At 34.6% G+C, this 19,348-nt stretch overlaps 1 protein-coding gene across 1 annotated transcript in view; it reads right to left on the bottom strand.

Annotated features, from left to right (window-relative positions):
- Positions 1 to 16,432, bottom strand: part of LOC116174443 (nephrin-like) — a 31,779-nt gene extending 15,347 nt beyond the window's left edge. The window contains exons 1-4 of the mRNA XM_031492401.1: positions 16,416 to 16,432; positions 16,169 to 16,348; positions 9,872 to 10,076; positions 7,766 to 7,858 (exon numbers count right to left, since the gene is read on the bottom strand). Of these exons, the coding sequence (XP_031348261.1) occupies positions 7,766 to 7,858; positions 9,872 to 10,076; positions 16,169 to 16,348; positions 16,416 to 16,432 (495 nt within the window). The remainder of the gene's footprint in view (positions 1 to 7,765; positions 7,859 to 9,871; positions 10,077 to 16,168; positions 16,349 to 16,415) is intronic.
- Positions 16,433 to 19,348: the final 2,916 nt, after the last annotated feature.

The following is a 19,348-nucleotide window of genomic DNA, read 5'->3' as shown; positions in this document are numbered from 1 at the left end:
GCCCTATCAAGTCACATTATATCATTTTACAAATTAGTATAATAGTAGGTATATTATTATATAAGTTTAATAAGACGCTGTATTATCGCACGAGTGTGTTTGAAGCACGACGAGCGTAGCGAGGTGTGCTTCCATAGAACGAGTGTGCTAATACATCTTATTAAACAAGTGTAATATACTATTTTATCTACGTTGCTTTACTGAATTTTTGAAATTTCGGCTGCTCAATTTACCGTATTAAACTAGGGACTTTTGTGACAGTTCATAACCCTGTATGTTCAAAGTTGATAACACTGATCTAGTAGCACTGAAACAAATTCAAATAATCTGTCATTTAATTCGCATGTAAATTTTTTGAAATGGAAGCCTAGTAGTACATTATTTTATGTGGAGGAGAAGTATTACTTTTCATGGCGCGCCTGTGTTTAGGCTAATAGAAGGCAAGCAGCGTAGCGATGGGAGTGCGGGGGGTGCGGCCCGCACCGGGCGGCATGTCTTCAAAGGCGGCAAAAACAAACTCAACAATTCTAAAATTGCCGCCCCTTAAACGCGACTGCGCAATGCGCAAAAACAATTTGCATTTGCAGCCATCGAGTATTATTTCATTTCACATTTCAGTACAGCGTACAGCATCGAATCTGGTACTGGAGCGCGCATCAGTTTAAATCTTTTAGTTGAACGTTACGCTTACGACGGTACCCAGGTAGAAATAAACGTCGGTCTGCTTGGGTATATATAGAGCTCTAGTTGTACCTGGGTACCGAAACGTGCTTGCTTACATGTTTTGAATTTTGTGCGGTTTAAAAATCGACTCGGTTCAAAATGAAGCGTCACAGAGAAAGTGGAGCGGCGTATAAACGAAGACGAGAAGAAAAAGAGAAAGAAGCAGCTAAATCACGGGATTCGCTGTTGAAATACTTCAATCCTAATCCTAACAGTTCGCAGTCTTCTAGTCAAAGTGTTGAAGTCAATCCGACAGAACTTAGTCCACAACAAGTCATTCAAGACATTCCTGAAGTTGCCGATGTGATACCACAAGCTAGTCCTGAAGAATGCAGTAACGAAGAGAATTCAGAAGAAGAAAGTGCAAACGCTATAGGATCTGAAATCTCGGCTTTGAACGAACTTACTTGTAGCTCAGAATCCCAAGATTTTATCGAAGTTCGCAATTCAGAGGTACTTCAGAAAGTCAATGTCGACGTGGCGGTGGCGGAAACCAGCACTCAGAGCAACGAAATTCCAAACGATGCGGGACTGTGGCCAGAACTAATTTCAGACGAACTGCGCGTGTACTTGGTGAAACAAGGTCCGGATCAAGTGCGCCATATGAACGCAAAATTTGCTTCTCAAACAAGACCAGCATCAGAGAAAAGTAAAGGCCTTGTCAGAAATTTGACAAAAAATTGGTTCTACAAAGTTCTAGAGAACAATCAAAAAACTTTGCGAACCTGGATGCTATATTCACCTGCTAAGGGATCGCTAGTCTGTTTCTGTTGCAGATTGTTTGATAGAAATTCTTCCCAGTCTTCAAGTTTCAGTAAATCTGACGGTTTCAAAAATTGGTTGAAACTAAGCCCAAAAGTTGACGAACATGAAGCAAGTGCCTTGCATTGCAGTACCTTTTTTCAGTGGAAGACTTTGGAAATTGGGCTGATGTCAGGAAAAACTATTGATTTCCAACATCAAGAGTCAGTTTTACGAGAAGAAAAGAAGTGGCGTGACATTCTGAAACGCATACTAGACGTCATCTTGTTTTTGGCGCGACAAAATCTTTCCCTGAGAGGTCACAGAGAAAGTTACAAAGATTCGTGTGTGGAAAACCACGGAAACTTTCTCGAACTTATACACTTCTTATCCAACTATGATTCAGTTCTAGCAGAACATCTAACTCGAGTTAAGCTGTCCAACAAACTTACGCCAACGTACTTATCTCCCGAAATTCAAAACGAGTTTATTAATTTGCTTGGAGACCATGTTCGACGTCGAATAATTAGTGATGTGAATGATGCCAAGTACTTTTCAATTATATTCGATAGTACACCGGACATTTCTCACAAGGACCAAACCAGCCAAGTCATTCGCTACGTCAAGATCAGCGGAACAGAAGTCGAAGTTGTGGAGTCCTTCATTGATTTTATTGAAACGCATGGAAAAACTGCTGAACAAATTTCATCGATGATCTTAAAGAAATTGGAAACTGACGGTTTAGATATTCAGAACTGCCGTGGCCAAGCTTACGATAACGCTGCTACAATGGCCGGTATTCGCAACGGAGTACAATCTAAAATCCGGGAGATTAATCCTAAAGCAACGTTCATTCCTTGCTCGAACCACAGTTTGAATCTTGCTGGCGTTCATGCAGCATCTGTTTCGGCAAGTTCCGTTACTTTTTTCGGAACACTAGAACGTATATTTGTATATTTTTCGTCATCGACACAGCGTTGGGATGCTTTACTTCAAGTGACAAAACAAGGTGTAAAGAGGCTCGTTGACACACGCTGGAGTTCTCGACACGACGCTGTTGCAGTGATAAAAAATCATTTTGAAGAAATTCTGGAGGTACTGGAAAAGTTGAACGAAAACCACAATGAAAACGCCAAGACTCGTTCAGATGCTGGAATATTGCTTTGCTCCCTTCGAACTTTTTCGTTTCTCGGGTATCTCAGCCTTTGGAGTACTGTTCTTTCAGAAATAAATGATACTCAAAAATACTTGCAAAGACAAGGTCTAAACGTTAAAAATTGTGCTGAAAAAGTTGCAGCTTTAAAAATTTACTTAGAGACAAACAGGGAGAAAATCGTTACCAAAGCCGCCGAATATGCAACCTTGATGTGTGAAAAGCTCGATATAAGCGTTACTTCTAAACGTACAAAAAAGAGAAAGCAGATTCACGGAGACGGATCCGAGGGCGTTTCGCTCACCCCAGCACAAGAGCTTAGTCGAGAAATGTACGGAGCTGTTGATAGAATTATTGAAGAAATAACGACTCGATTTCAGCAGTTGGACGAAATTCGACAAAAGTACAGCTTTCTTTTTCCGGAATCGCTGCTGGACCCGCAGAAAGAAGACAATTTTGATTTTGAGCTTCCCGATGATGTGAACAGGGAAGACTTCAATGTAGAGCGTGACCGCCTTCGAAATTTTTGCAACGCTGCTAATCACAAAGTTGAAACGTTTTCAAGTGATCCTTTAAGTCTTTTGAAGTTTATCCAACGTTATCAACTTGAAATTTCCGTGCCGAACATTGTTATCATGCTGAAAATTTTCCTGTCTTTTGCTGTTAGTGTTGCATCGTGTGAAAGGAGTTTTTCTAAGCTGAAGCTTATTAAAAATTACCTTCGTTCGCAAATGTCTTCTTTGCGCTTGCGAAATTTAGCGATTTTGTCAATTGAAAGAAAGTTGACAAATGAAATTGACTTTGACGACCTTATTAAGGAATTCGCAGCAAGAAAAGCCAGAAGAATTAATATTTAGTTTTAAACGTTAACGTTTGTAATTATGATGACTTGTACTGGTACGTAATACTCTAAAGTTTGTTTCTTGAAATAAATAAATATTTATTTCTGACATATTATTTCCGTGCACTATTAATAATTAAATTGTAATGTTACGTAATATAACCTTAAGACAAAATTCCAAGAAATCCTTGAGACGAGGGGCGGCAAAATCTTACTTCCGCACCGGGTCAAAATCACTGACGCTACGCCGCTGAAGGCAAGCCATGAAAAGTAACTTCTCCTCCAAATAAAATATGCTATTTTTTCTTCAAACTTCCGCAAATTTATCCAAAACACCAGGTTTTTAAGGGATATTAATCGCTTTCGTTAAATTAAACGTCATTGTCAAGTAGGTAAGTTTGTTTTCCTTTACATGAATAGATAGGTGCTGTTTCCTTGGTTACGCAGTAAATAATCTTAGTAAATTAGTTAGTTTTAGAATGCAATGCACGCCGCCCGAAATTACCGTTGAGGCTAATGAAGCAGTATCGTGCCTCGGACCTTCGAAATCCGGTGAAAAGTATTTAGCTGCATATCAACACTTCATTCAATGGTGTAATGGAAAGAATATGATCATCTATTCAGAAAACTTCTTGCGTATTTTAATCAGATGCAAAAAGATAAAAAATGGAAATCTTCGACAATGTGGTCTCGTTATTCCATGATCAAATCCGAATTAATTATCAAGCATGGAATAAATATAAGTCAATATTTAAAGCTACGATGTTTTTTGAAAAAGGCCAATGAAGGGTATTCTGCAAAAAAGTCCAGAATATTTACTAAAGAGCAGTTTGAAGGTTTTCTAATGGACGCACCAGATGATGTATATTTAGGAATAAAGGTAAATTTAAATCAGTTTTAATTCTCCCAATGTAATATTATTATGATTCAGATTGTTTTATTAATCGGAGTAACCGGGGCATGCAGATGCGACGAAATGATGAAAATGAATATAGGCGACATTGAAGATATGGAAAATTTAATCCTAATAAAAATTCCCGGTAGCAAAACGAAAAAAGTGCGCTCGTTTACCATCATCGGAGAAATGTTCATGAATATTTACCACAAGTACGCTTCATTAAGACCGAGAGATATGCAAGAGAGAAGGTTTTTTTTGAAATATCAGAATGGGAAGTGCTATAAAAATGTTATGGGGATTCATACGATTAGTGCTGTACCCAGAAAAGTCGCCGAATTTCTAAAATTAGGCAATGTCCAAGAATATACGGGTCACTGTTTAAGGCGTACTTCGGCTACATTACTCATCGATGGTGGAGGAAGTATGGAGTCGTTGAAGTGCCACGGGGGTTGGAGGTCGACTTCCGTAGCAGAAGGGTACATAGAAGAGTCGATTCGCAACAAAAAAGAGAATGCTAGCCGAATATTAAATTTAAACGAAACTGCGGTAACTGAAACAGGCGCATCAGGAAATCTAATAACATCGTCTTCGCCGAGGTCATCGCCTAAATCGAGAGTAAATACTTTAACAGGGTCTAGTTCATCGTTGCACGGCTTCAATTTTCAGAATGCAACACTTACCAATTGTACATTTAATATTACATTAATGAATAAGTCTGAAAATATATCATAATTTTTTGAATAAATAAATGAAATTGTTGTGTTTCCATAACAACACTTTTCCCTCCGGCGACAGGAAAAGGAAAAGTAAAAACTGCTCTAACGATAATGTCAAACTTTGGCGCCTACTACTCAGTCGAACAATGGCCTAATATTTTGACGTTTGAAGAAAAAATGAATTTACTTGTACACCGCCAGATATTCGCAAAGCCGCTCAAGAGGCTACTGAAAATCTGCTGGCAGCAAAATCCAAGCCGGCATATGACAAAGCGTACCAGGCCTTCACAAAGTGGTGTCGGGCAAAAGGTGGGTTAAATGTAACTGAAAATGTCCTTCTTGCTTATTTTCAAGAAATGAGTAACACCAAGAAGTCTTCAACGCTTTGGACAGCATATAGCATGCTTGAATGTTTATCGGAATTGTGACAACATTCCCCTATAATCACAATAATTTCAGTCGCTTTTACATTATGGACGTTGTAATATCTCTTTCAACCGAAATCGTTTTATTGGCAAAACGGTGATTTTTATAAGCAAACGTGACATTTTCACTTATAATTGCACAATAGGTTTGTATTTTACCGACAATTCAACTCATGTATAAAAAATCGCATAAGCCGCAGTGAAATTGTCACTTTGACAGCGGCAAAAGTTACCTGCAACTTTTCCAGCGACAAATGCACTATATAGTGGTTTTTTCACTTATTCATTTTCGAACCAATTATCGCATTATCCTTTCCCATATGACTAGTTTGACGTCTGTCAATAATTGATTAATTTGGTGAATTTCTTGTTCGTTAAATTGTCCTGCCGAATTACACTCGAGGTTTGTGTTTAAACCGAGTAAATTTGGGTTGTGGCAATTCAAATCTGTTTCCTTTTAGCAATTGGACTCGAAAAACTGTCAACCTAAAAATGCTCCACCTGCGGTGTCGCATTTTTATTATTTGACAGTTTTTCTCGTCTAATTGCTAGGCAACAGATTTTCATTACCTAAACAACCCAAATTTACTCGGTAAAATACAAACCTCTTGTGCAATTATAAGTGACAATTCAACTCATGTATAAAAAATCACATAAGCCGCAGTGTAATTGTCACTTTGACAGTGGCAAAAGTTACCTGCAACTTTTCCAGCGACAAATGCACTAGTGGTTTTTTCACTTATTCATTTTCGAACCAATTATCGCATTATCCTTTCCCATATGACAAGTTTGACGTCTGTCAGTAATTGATTAGTTATGTGAATTTCTTGTTCGTTAAATTGTCCTGCCGAATTACACTCGAGGTTTGTATTTAAACCGAGTAAATTTGTGTTGTTGCAATTCAAATCTGTTGCCTTTTAGCAATTGAACTCGAAAAACTGTCACCCTAAAAATGCTCCACCTGCGGTGTCGCATTTTTATTAGTTGACAGTTTTTCTCGTCTAATTGCTAGGCAACAGATTTTCATTACCTAAACAACCCAAATTTACTCGGTAAAATACAAACCTCTTGTGCAATTATAAGTGAGTAAATTTGGGTTGTTTAGGTAATGAAAATCTGTTGCCTAGCAATTAGACGAGAAAAACCGCCAACTAATAAAAATGCGACACCGCAGGTGGACCATTTTTAGGTTGACAGTTTTTCGAGTTCAATTGCTAAAAGGAAACAGATTTGAATTGCCACAACCCAAATTTACTCGGTTTAAATACAAACCTCGAGTGTAATTCGGCAGGACAATTTAACGAACAAGAAATTCACCAAACTAATCAATTATTGACAGACGTCAAACTAGTCATATGGGTAAGGATAATGCGATAATTGGTTCGAAAATGAATAAGTGAAAAAACCACTAAGTGCATTTGTCGCTGGAAAAGTTGCAGGTAACTTTTGCCGCTGTCAAAGTGACAATTTCACTGCGGCTTATGCGATTTTTTATACATGAGTTGAATTGTCATGGCAATCGTGAAATTACACACAGCATGGACATGGATTCGAGTGCAACGTCAATATGATTTCATTGTATATATTTGCCTTATTTTTAAATTATATTGCAGGTATAATAAAAAATACTATAAGAAACGCGTGCATAATTGATCTTTAAAGCACGTTTAAAGGCACTCCGCTTCGCGTTGTGCCATTAAACTCGTTGCGCGTGCTTTAAAGACTTGATTATACACTTGTCTCTTGGTATACTATTTTAATAACGTACTACTATATTCCATGCTAAAAAAAATCATTGAACGCCATACACAAATAAGTTCCTTCACTTTGCTGCTGCAAATTCTAAAAGTATATTATGCATTACTTGATCACGTTGAAGTATGTTACACATTCAAGCTGTACTCGGAAAAACAAAGTCGGGGAATATTTCACCGCAACTTTACTTGTCAAAATTAAAGTGGAAGCTCAAAACAATTTAATAGAACTCCGCTTGTCGTTTTTAAGAAGCAAGATCATTTGCTAACACAGTGGTGACAAACAATAGCAGACGCAGTGAATTATGTATGAGTTTCTCGTATCCTTTACTTAATGTAATATAAAGGATTGATAAATGGATTTAGTGATTATTGTCGTTTCATTTTTTTACAGGCAACTCTAGAATAGGCCTCCTATATAACTTCCTCGAGCGATAACAAGATTTGGGAGCTCGCAACTTTCAGAACTGTAATCCCCATGAAAAGTTTAAGTATCAATTTAGGAAAATCTTACCTGTAGTACGAGGGTTTGGTTGCTAACTATAACTCCTGCTGTACTGTTGCTGAGCAATCTATTCCCATCTTGTAACCACCACACTCGCAATACCTAGAACAAGGTACATAAATGAAATTTACGACTCTAACCAACGGAAGAATCTAAACTGATAGCGTTAAAATGAAACAAGGTTTGAAATTAAATGGAGTAAATCAATACTTGAAACGTGTCGTAAACGTAGCGTATCAAATTACCGCCAATGATGTATAGATTAGCTTATAACTAGTTAATATTGATAAAATACAGTGTCGTTAATGAAATTAAACTAGTATATTTTATTGAATGGTTCTAAGCTAAAAATGTAGAAACGTTGACAATTGCTTTCGATTTATTTTTTTATTGATAACATTTATTTACACAAATATCTTTTTCTAAACATTGTTGGTTATTTTACAAGATGTTTTGTAGAAAAATAACTTTGGGAAAGTTACAACATTATTTCTTTTTAGGGGAATAAATTCTACTTATGTGATGGTTTTGTCCGTCCGTCTGTTCCTCGTCTAACTCGAGAAGGAAAAGAGACAGCGATGTCAAACCTCTTCACCAATCGATTTCCACGAGTATCAGTGCTATTGAATATGAGCCGGATTAAAAGTTGTGTTCCTGAATGCGAGCCGAGTGTAAAAAATTTCCCTACTTGATTCTTCCACTTTGTAATCAAGATTTGTTAAACAAATTTGCCTTTATACAAGTTAGAGCGCATTAGGAGCTTCGCTCGTGTAACGTTTACTTCACGCAAAATTAGTTTTCTAACGATACGCAATGCCAAATGACCAATGCAAATAATAGATTTAAATTCGCGCCACAAACTCGATTTCTCCTTCATTTACATGTCTAGAGCCAAAAATGTCATGGGTACTTTGATAATTACACTCGAGTAGTAAAGGCCGTTATATGTAAAGTTTAAATTATACCATTACATCAACACGAACACAAGTACTAAAATTTTGCGCGAAACTTGGTTTTATTGAAAATATAATGTGCGTGAATAACTTTATGTTAATCTGGCGGGTACTTTCAAACTTTTTAATCTGGAGATATAATCGACTGTTTTAAACTTTTATTATTTTCACGTTGCAAAGAATTTGCCAGCTAACATTGTGTATAAATCTCTTAATCCAAATGTCAACTTCTTAACAAAAGTGTGTAAATTTCAAGATTACCTTCGTGATACCTATTTATTTATACTACAGCAATTGCTTAATAGTTCCCAGACTAATGAGTAACAATTCGTAATCACTATGTTTCTGCGTTATGTCATGTCATGTATAGAATCACTAGGGTGAGGGCATTAAATGGAGGGAATCTGCGACTTCACACTAGTTCAAAATGTCGCCTTCTGATGAAGACGAAGTGGTTACATGGTGGAAGTATTTAATACAGTTACATAATGGATATTTCCATCTCTTCCAATTCCCCATTCTGTACACTTAAAAGAAAACTATGTGTCAACATTTTACTTGAAGCTTTAAAATTGTAATGATTCATTTTCACCATTACGAAGTTTACGGTTTATTACTTGTCGAAAACCCCCCGTAACATATTAAAGCGATTTGATAGATGGCTCCACCTATTGATGAATTTCTCCGCGCAGAACTCGCAGCGCCTTGATTTTTTGAGTGTCTATTGTGATGTGTTTTTCTTCGTAAACCGCATCGAAGTCAATGCCGATTTAAAAAAAAACAGCTGAAAATGAAAGGTAGAACGCATGGAATTCTATTTGCCATCTTCCGAATATATTGATCTCTGGCGGTTGAATTATTAATTATGGGAATTCCGAAGTGATTCGTTTGGATGCGATTCGCCTGTACTCCCAGTGAGGTTTTAATAATATGCGTTTTACTCTTAACATGTAAGTACCACCTTGTTTCGCATTTTATTTAGCGTCCGCTAAACCTGCACTAATTTTGTGTTGGTTTAGTTCTAGTTTAAAATCCCTCTCAACAAATCTTTTCGGGTAAACACCCCTGTAAATAAGCGTTTAATGTGGGGACCCTTATCGCCGCAAACTTATTGGGCGCAGGATATTTCAGTACGAGTGAAACTTAACCGAGTAAGTATTACTGTTTCAGAGGTAGGTTTTTGAACGACGTTATCGCCCACAAGCAATAACAAGTCCTTGTTTACAAAAATGCCGCCTTGTTCAGACTCTGCAGCTGATGTCAGAATATATGTTGGCGGCACCGGATCGTCGTAGTCCCGACTCCCCGTAACATGGTCGCTCTGGATTACTGCCCGGTGTGGGGGTTTCAACGTAACTTTAACTGTCCTGTGATCATGTATGTGGATTGTTAGGTTTATTTGATATTATTAAATTATTTTCTGCTATGAATTCTTCCATTTTTTTCCCTTTTTTATCTGTAATATTGTTAAACCACATAATCGATTTTGAATTTGAATCCATACTTATTATTAATCTAGTGTTTCCCTAAAATTGTTAATATTTTTTCAATTTCTTCAATATATTTTTCAATTTTTTCTGAGAATTGTACATAAGAATTTATAATTGTTATCCAGCCTAAACCATAAACATAAACATACATAGGAAACGGATTAATTAATATTGATTTAACTTTAATTAGTAATAATTTAATGGATTAAATATTTAATTGGAAAGTAAATGAAAATCTAACAGTTAGTGATCATAATGCTATTACAATTGATATAAATTTCGGCAAACAAGACAAAATTATTGTAGAAAATAATAAAAATAGATATTCAACAAAAAAAGCAAATTGGGAATTATTTGAAAGATTATCAAATGAAAGTAATTATTTTAATGAAAAAATAAAAATAAAAAATATAAACGAATCGAAGAAAATATTCTTAAATTAACAATTAATATTCAAAACATATGTAAAGAATCAAACCCTAAAATCAAATACAGTAAAAAAAGATATAATTTTTGGTGGAATGAAAACTTAACAAACAACGAAGTGATGAGAATTAGGAAATTGTATCAGACTAATAAAAATTTGGATAAAAAATTAGAATTAAAATTAAAATATAAAAACGAACTCAAAATTTATACATCATTAATTAGAAAAGCTAAAAATTTAAAAGGCTTTGTAACGAAACATGGAAATGAAGAACCTTGGGGTGCAATTTATAAATTAAATAAAAATAAAAAAGAAAATATACCTTCCACAATTAGATATGACTACATGGATAGAAACAGCAGAAAAATTAGTAACAAATTTAATAACAGATCATGATTTAATTGAAACAACCGAATTACAAAAAGATGAAAGAAAATTTTTGGAAACTGAAATTCAAAATTGTGATAATTTCGAAAAATTTACTCAGTGAAATTTTTAATGCAGTTTACAAACAAAAAGAAAAAAAGCTCCTGGTCTTGACTTAATAAAAACGAAATTATAAAAAAAGTATATCCTTTTATAAGAAAAAAATTAAAACTTTTAAATAATTCCTGTTTGTGATTTGGATATTTTCCAAAGTGTTGGAAGAAAAGTGATTTAATAATTATTAAAAAACCAGGTGGAGGAAAAGATCCTTTAAACATAAAAAGTTATAGACCAATAATGCTGCTGTGCTGTTTAGGAAAAATATTAGAAAAATTATTAAATGATAGATTAAATTATTATTTGGAAAATAACAAAATTTTATCAAATAAACAGTTTGGATTTAGGGAAGGAAGATCGACGGAAGATGCAATTTTTAGAATTATTTAAAAACGTTGATAATTCACAAAAAAGTATGTTTTAGGAATTTCAATAGATATAGTTGGTGCGTTCGACAATGTATGGTCGCCGGCTATTTTATATGAATTGGGGAAAATTAAAGGTGATATATCAATACAAAAAATTATTAAGAGTTATTTCACAGATAGAATTACAATATAAAGCAACAAATACCAAAAAATAACAAAAGAAATTAGCAAAGGTTGTCCACAAGGATCGGTGCTGGGACCTACTTTTTGGAACATAATTTTTAATAATAGTTTTCAAAATAACGTAATGGAAATCGCATATGCAGATGACAAAATTTTTATAATAGAAGAAAATTCAAGAAAAAAATTAGAAACTACTGGAAATGAGAAAATAAAAAATTTTGAAAATTGGTGTACTGAAAATAAATTAACAATTTCGAGTAAAACAAACCAATTATTTCAAAAATACATTTGAACTAAATAAGAAGACGTTATTAACTATTTATAAGGGAGCATTAGAGCCAGCATTGTTATATGGAGATATAATATGGAGAAATAGGATAAAAAAATTACAAGAAAGAAAAATCACAAGTATTCAATCTTATATTCTAAGAAGAATTTTTAATATATACGATAAAACCGCAACAAATTCAATAACAAGTATATCTGGAATAATGCCTATTACATTGAAGATAAAATTAAAAATTCAAAATTATAATTTGAGAAAGGATCAAAACATTACTTTAGGAGAAAACATAATAAATTATAACACTTATATAATAAATAAAACAAAAATTAACTTTGGACATCCGGCAACAGCATATAAAAATTTAAAAACTTTTGAAGAAGAAGGAAAATTAACAAGAGTCGATATTAAAAAACAAATTGAACAATATTATTTAAATAAATGCTAAGAACAATGGAATCAATCAGATAAAGGGAGGGAAACATCAATATATACCAAATATAATAAAGAGATTGAAATGGAAATTTTGGAACATAAATAGGGTATTATTAGTATTATATAGTATTATACAAATTATAACTAATAGAGGATTATTTAATTCTTATTCTTACAAAATTAAAACAAGTGAAACCAACATGTGTACGTGCGAAAATGGAATAGAAAGTGCTGAACATTTATTATACGAATGTGAAGAATTCAAAATTGAGAGAGAAGATTGTAAAAACTTATTGGAACCGAAAGGAATTATTATTTGGCCTGTTAACAAAAATCAATGTTTACAAGAAAAAAATATTAGAAGCATTTTTGGAAATTTTTGCAGCAAAATTCAAACAAGAAAACGCAAAATTTTAAATAAAACAATTAAATAAATGTACAGGGACCTCCGAGTGGTTAGGGACGAGCAACGAAGTCTAGGTAACCCTTTTTAGGGCAATAAAAATCCTAGATACGGCCAACTCCTGTGAAATAAAAATAAGTTATATAATAAATAAGAAAAGACTTAAGATAATAGGGGATTTTCTGGATAGGATGAGTACCTGTAAAATTAACAAAAAAAAAAACTGTCCTGTAGACTTCCACCCTAAAAATATTGTCTGGAATAGAGAAAAAGGAAAAAAAGTTGTTAGAAAACCACGTGTATGTACTAAACAAACGTACGTCGGAAATGGGTTCACAAACATTGACGTCACCTGTGCAAACAAAAATCGGATAATGTAAAAAACTGGAAAGAAAAAAAATCGCACAAGTAGTGATCATAATGCAATCTTTTTTGAAACAACAACAACCAATAACAAAAACATCATTATGGAAAACACCATCAAATATTCAATAAAAAGAGCATAAAATTCGAATCTTTCGCAGAAGAAAATACATTTCTCAAAAATAATAAAGAACTTTTCACCGAAAACATAGACAATGAAATCAAAAATTTAACTGAAAACATACAAACCATCACTAACGCAACCATACCCAAATTAAAAATAGACAAATTCGTTATTTAATATTTGGAAAATTTATGAAATCTAGTGTGCTGCCAGGATGCACGATGTCTGTTGCATTACACAGGGAGATCGTATCGTGCTTTTTTGTATGATATGGTACACGGCATGCTAGATTTCATATATTGAATCACGAATTTTTCCATTTTTCTGTATATCAACCATATGCATATTTTACGTTGTCATACAGAAAATTGATTGCTGTTTTTAAATATCGTACGAGTAGCGCAAGCAGAAAGGATATGAGATCATGCTTCAGCCGTAAATGTGTGACAATATAGCATAGAGTCAAGCTACTACAAGTGGAGCTTGAGGGAGAGGGACCGAAATACAATTAAATTTCGCCTAATAAAACTTATTATCGCAACAACCAGATGTGCCTTACTTCTACCACCTTATCTAAACTGAACAACACACAAAAGCGACAAAATAAAAATGAAAATTACGCATATGCACAATTTCTAAAAGGAAAAATAAACACCGCAACTGAAGGAAACAACTACACTTTGTATTTATTCGTAAAAAGAACACACCAGATTTAAATTATTACACAGAAAGTGTGAACCCACATTATTGATGGTGCTGAAGCCAAAATAACGTTTACAGGACGTACACAACAGTACGTATGCTTCATGGTCCTTTGGAAAAGTTTGAAAACAATATGGAGGACGTACTCAGAATGACAAGGAGGACGTTTTCATCAAGATATTATGAAGTTTAAACAACGTTATCAACTACATTTGGGGTTTAGTGAGAGAAATCACTTATGAACGTGGAAAAATAGCAACGAGTTCATTTTTAAACTTTTTTTTACTATTTTGTAATTTGATATGATTAAAAAGTTCATAAAAACACATACAATTACATTTGTTTCAATTTATCAATTATGGTTTTAAATAATGCTGGTCAACTCCTTGTTATATACTCAGATTTTGCAATAGAAAATAATGGTAATTTTCTTGCAACATTGTAAGCGAAATAGCATGTCAATAATGTACGGTTTTAATTTAATGCAAGAAAAAATTTTTTTCCCACCATCTCTCCTACAATAATTAAGTTACAATTTATTATGCATGTTTATAATGGAGATTAAATTTGATTTGATCTCCGTTTCATTATTTTTGTTATTAAAAAATTAAGCTTTTAAAGCTCCAGGTCGAACTAATATATCAAAATGGATTTCAATGCTTTACATAATGGTATCCTAATGAGTTTTTACGATTACTGCGAGTAAACGAAACGAGGCCAATATTAAATTCAAGCTTCTAATTAAAAGTTACCGTTACTACAGTCGTGCAAAACTTTTACTCTTGTCTATATGAACAAGCGGCACGTTACGGGATTGATTTATGCGAAGCTGTAGGCTTGGAAAGCATTTTTAACGCTAATATGTGTGTCGCTCGTGAAACAAAGGTAATGTAATCAACAAATTCGCAACACACGAACGACTGAAGTGTTTATCCACTATTTAATATTCACCCTTGCTATAAATTTAATCGAAATGAACAGGCTCGAGGGTTTATGCATGTTCTGAATAATGTACACAAGAGTGTTAAGATAATAAGGCTATCTGTACTGAAAAAGTGTCTGTAACGTATGTTCTTCGCCTTGACAAAACGATCACTCGGCATCTTTGTAGGTATTCATTAACTTATCCTTTTCATACTCCCGATACATCGTTCTGTTGCAACAGTTAAACAATTGTAGAATTGTAGTAGTATTTGAAGGTGAGCAAGGCGCTTAGGTCTTTTAGCTCACATTTTCAAAATACAATTTAATCCTATTACCACGTTCCGTTCCAGTCCAAAATTGTTTAAGATATAGACATATTTTTGTCATATAAATTTCATTTCATTTTGCGGTAATGAAAATGAAATGAAATGTTGATAAAAGGTACCTTATGTGTAGTAAGCGTTTCTCTACGACCGCCTCCATTCATGGAGACTTATTATTGGGGAAAGAAGTGAAGTGAATAATTTATAACAACCACATCCGTCGAGACAATATCCAAGTGAATTTCGCTTTTAAACATTAGACTAATCCAAGGAAATGCCTTGTGAAAGCCTCGTCGTTATTGATAATCGTCCGCTTTTAAAACTGTTGAGCTTAAATAAACAAACTTGGTTTAGAAATGATAATAATAAATCAAAATGAGAATACGTTAGATGCATTAACATCGTGTACAACCGAGAGCATGCTACTGAATGGTTCTACCACAGAATATATTGCACTACAAGTGCTGCCATAAAAAGAACACTCTTCTAAACTTTGAAATTCGCCGGGCTTCGTTGCACGAATGGACCTAGTTTTGAAATTGGCGCGACTGTGCTTTCCATGGACGCAACCTTACAGAATTCTTCTTCAACTTTAATATCAATTCCTTACTTCTTTAAAACCTTCTTCACGTGCCGTTTGTTTTCATCGCTCATGCCACAACTGGAGTGTTTCAGCTTCCGTTGCCGCGGAAACTTCCACTGAAATTTCCGGCACTACCACCCGCATCTTCAGGGCATCTAGTCCTTTTGTAGCCTTTTTCCTGGTCAAACGCACCGACCCGTTTTTTGAAAACGCACAACCGATTCGATCTGCTTTGAAATCTCTCCCGATTTCTGGCATATACCACAATTCAGTGATTTCTTTGCCACTACCCTGCTATTTTCATTTTGACATTTACTGTTCCTTATCCATATGCTGAAATCACTTCATTATTGCCTATTTGCACTTACTCAACAAAATATTCTTTGCGCTTTGTCATGTGCGCCGACGCACCGGAGTCAGCTAACCAAACATCGTCAAGAACACCTTCTACTGTGCACACGAAATCATCCTCTTCAGGCTTTGTCTTTTGCGAATTTACAGGGACTTTCTTATCACAATCCTTCGCAATATGTCCAGGTAAATGACACCTGAAACACTTACGCTCCCGAACAGGCTTAGACACATTTGTTCGATTTTTATTGCTTTTCAGCGAACCAATGCTGCCGAGCCATCGTTTTGTTGGTAAGCACATCTCTATCAACTGCAAACGCTCTATCAATTTGTTGATAGTTCGGTCATTCACAGGCCCTGATTCCCAGACGCGTTTGAATTCGAAATAGTCCGATGGCAGCGTTGACATTACACGGCTCATCAGTAACAGTTCTTACTAATCTTTTCAGCTCATCGTTGAGCACCTGAAAGTTCTTCTGTAGTCGTGAAACGTAAGATGCAATATCCTCTGATGGATTTACCTCTCCCTTGAAAAACAACTCCATCAGTCTGTCTACCCGCTGACCCGAGCTGTGTTCATATATGGATAACAATTTATCCCATGTCGCCTTTCCCGTTTCACAGGTAGCCTTCAGATCAACGTTCGCATTATTATGCTGGTGTCGAGAATTCTTTGATGGTGTTTTCAAACCCCGTTTTTACCGCCTTCGTAGCTCCCTCTGCTGGTGCATTACAGGCGTGGTGGGCCCATAACCTGTTGATCTTAACAACGCCGGAGTTTAAATAAACAAACTTGGTTTAGAAAAGATTTAATAAAACAAAACGAGAATATGTTACATACGTTAGGAATTGAATTTATATATGTTATATATGTTCTCTGCGAAACGCCATATATATATATATATATATATATATATATAAGTATATATATATATATATATATATTCCGCCCGAGAAAACGCTGTTTGGTGTGGTATCAAAATACTGCATTAAAACGCCGAATATGTTACCCAAATTTGCGATCAATAGCAAGAGTAAGAAGAGGTAGTTTGAGTAACGGACCACGTATACGGATATCACGATTCCCGCTAATATAGTTACTAGTTAGATACAAATTATTAATTAATAACATTACCGAGAAGGCAGATCTTTGGTTTCTATACGAATTAAATATTAAAATATAACAAACCTGCCCTTTACTACTCAAATTAAATTCAACGTTACAAGTTATAAACGCTTGACGCCCATTAAAAATAATTATCGTTCTTGAAATTTTACTGAAGTGTCTAAATTGGTTCCATTAAGATATTCAATTCCCGTAGGAGCATCATTAATAGCTTTAGTTCGGGAATGTCAAGCGTGCCTTTGGGACGTAAAGGCATTGGCAAAGTACAAAGCAAGAGCAAATCTTTGAGTAATAGAATCGAATAGGCTTGACGTAGAAGTACACTTCGAGCTGGACCAAAGCGAACCCCTTGATGGACTAAACATTGACATTGTTACAAGAATTTATTTCGATAGCAAAGAGAATAGTTATATAAATTTGTAGAATTGCTAAAAGGAATCTTTAGGTTACAACGCATTTGGCAGCAAACAATTAGAGTTAATGTTGACATGAGACGCCCATTAGTGTTCCGTTACGCGCCAGTAGGTTTAATCTTTTAAATTACACTAATTCAATTTCATTAATATTGATTACGAGTTGAATGTATTAATTAGAAACGTAACAATGTTATGTGCAGCTAACAACACGAAACCATGCCATTAGGGTTCAACTAATGTAACTAAACGTTTCATTTGAACGTTTAAGATAAGTCAAGACAACTATACCGGTTATTTGGGAGAGCAATTTAGACTAATATCCTGAATTTTTGTATTGTAGATGATTGTGTATCTAGTTACAAGCACAGAGATGTAATTGAATCGCATTAGAAAAAGTTAGTCGCTGCAAGCAAGTGAGCTTAGCTGATCGGATGATTACGTTTCATTACATTGAAGGCGCTCTACGCTATATCGTTTACAACTGTATTCTAAATTTGAACACGAATAGGCATGTTGTAATGCTCTTTCCTTCAAGAGTTTCAATAAATTTAATTAATGGGTTCTGTTTTGCTTTACAGCTGTACAGTGCTTTTGTTCCTTTTGTTAGTAACTTCATTTACTCCAATTTATATCCTTGTTTGCTTTTGTCTATTACGTAATCACTTTCTTGTCAAGTATGCTATATTCTCCAATATCAAGCATCAGGATTCGAGTATATCATTTTTAAATTACTGTTAACTTTTCAGACCAAAAACGGCGATTGTTAAAATTGTTTAGATATTACTTCTACAGCCTTCTACACTAAACAACATAGTCAAGTTTCCATGGAGATTCCTTTAAGACACTCAAAATTTCGATAAGTTTACGAGAATCTCACGACGGATATTGATTGAGACTCGCGTAGCCTTGCAAAAGAAGGCTCAGCGGTACTGGTGGTCACTAGTAGAGTAGCTAAGAAAGTAAACATCGATGACTATAATCTAAAGATTAAACGAACTTACCTGAGTGAAGTTTAATCTTGATTATGTGAGGCCTCGTCTCAATAAATACCCTGTATAATGCAGCTTCTCATATTCGTGAGAAGGTCGAACACGTTTCAAAGCAGGCGGAAAAGAGGGGATACCTCAACTAAGCCATGAGTATCATTACCAACTTCAGTCTACTTTAAAGTTATTTTTCTGACCGGGCTGGGTCAAGATTTATTTAGGGTGGGAGGTATTTATTTTCGACGAGGTCTCACATAATCAAGATTAAACTTCATTCAGGTAAGTTCGTTTAATCTTTAGATTATATTTCGGCCTCGTCTCAATAAATACCCTGTATAATGCAGCTGTTTAAAGCAGGATACTCAGAAAAATAATCCAATTTGTTTTCGTTTTTATAATATATAATAAACAAAAAGGTTATTAGAAAGTACAAATATTAAGTGTAACTTATAAACGATAATAATACCAAATCGTAATTATTTAAAAAACATTTCTTATATACACACTACAATAATACATATTGCCTTGGTGTAATCTAATTTCTAAAGACAGACGATCATCAAAAATGTAAAAAACGGCCTTACACAAGACATACTAAACCTAACTAAAATATCCTGTACATAATACAGGTCCTAAACTAACCGGACAGAACTGCCTCCGCAAAACTTC

This window comes from Photinus pyralis, unplaced genomic scaffold (genome assembly GCF_008802855.1).
Source record: "Photinus pyralis isolate 1611_PpyrPB1 unplaced genomic scaffold, Ppyr1.3 Ppyr1.4_LG1, whole genome shotgun sequence".
Classification (NCBI taxonomy): domain Eukaryota; kingdom Metazoa; phylum Arthropoda; class Insecta; order Coleoptera; family Lampyridae; genus Photinus; species Photinus pyralis.
Note: the sequence above shows the minus strand (reverse complement) of the source record. Positions and strands in the feature narration are given on the sequence as shown.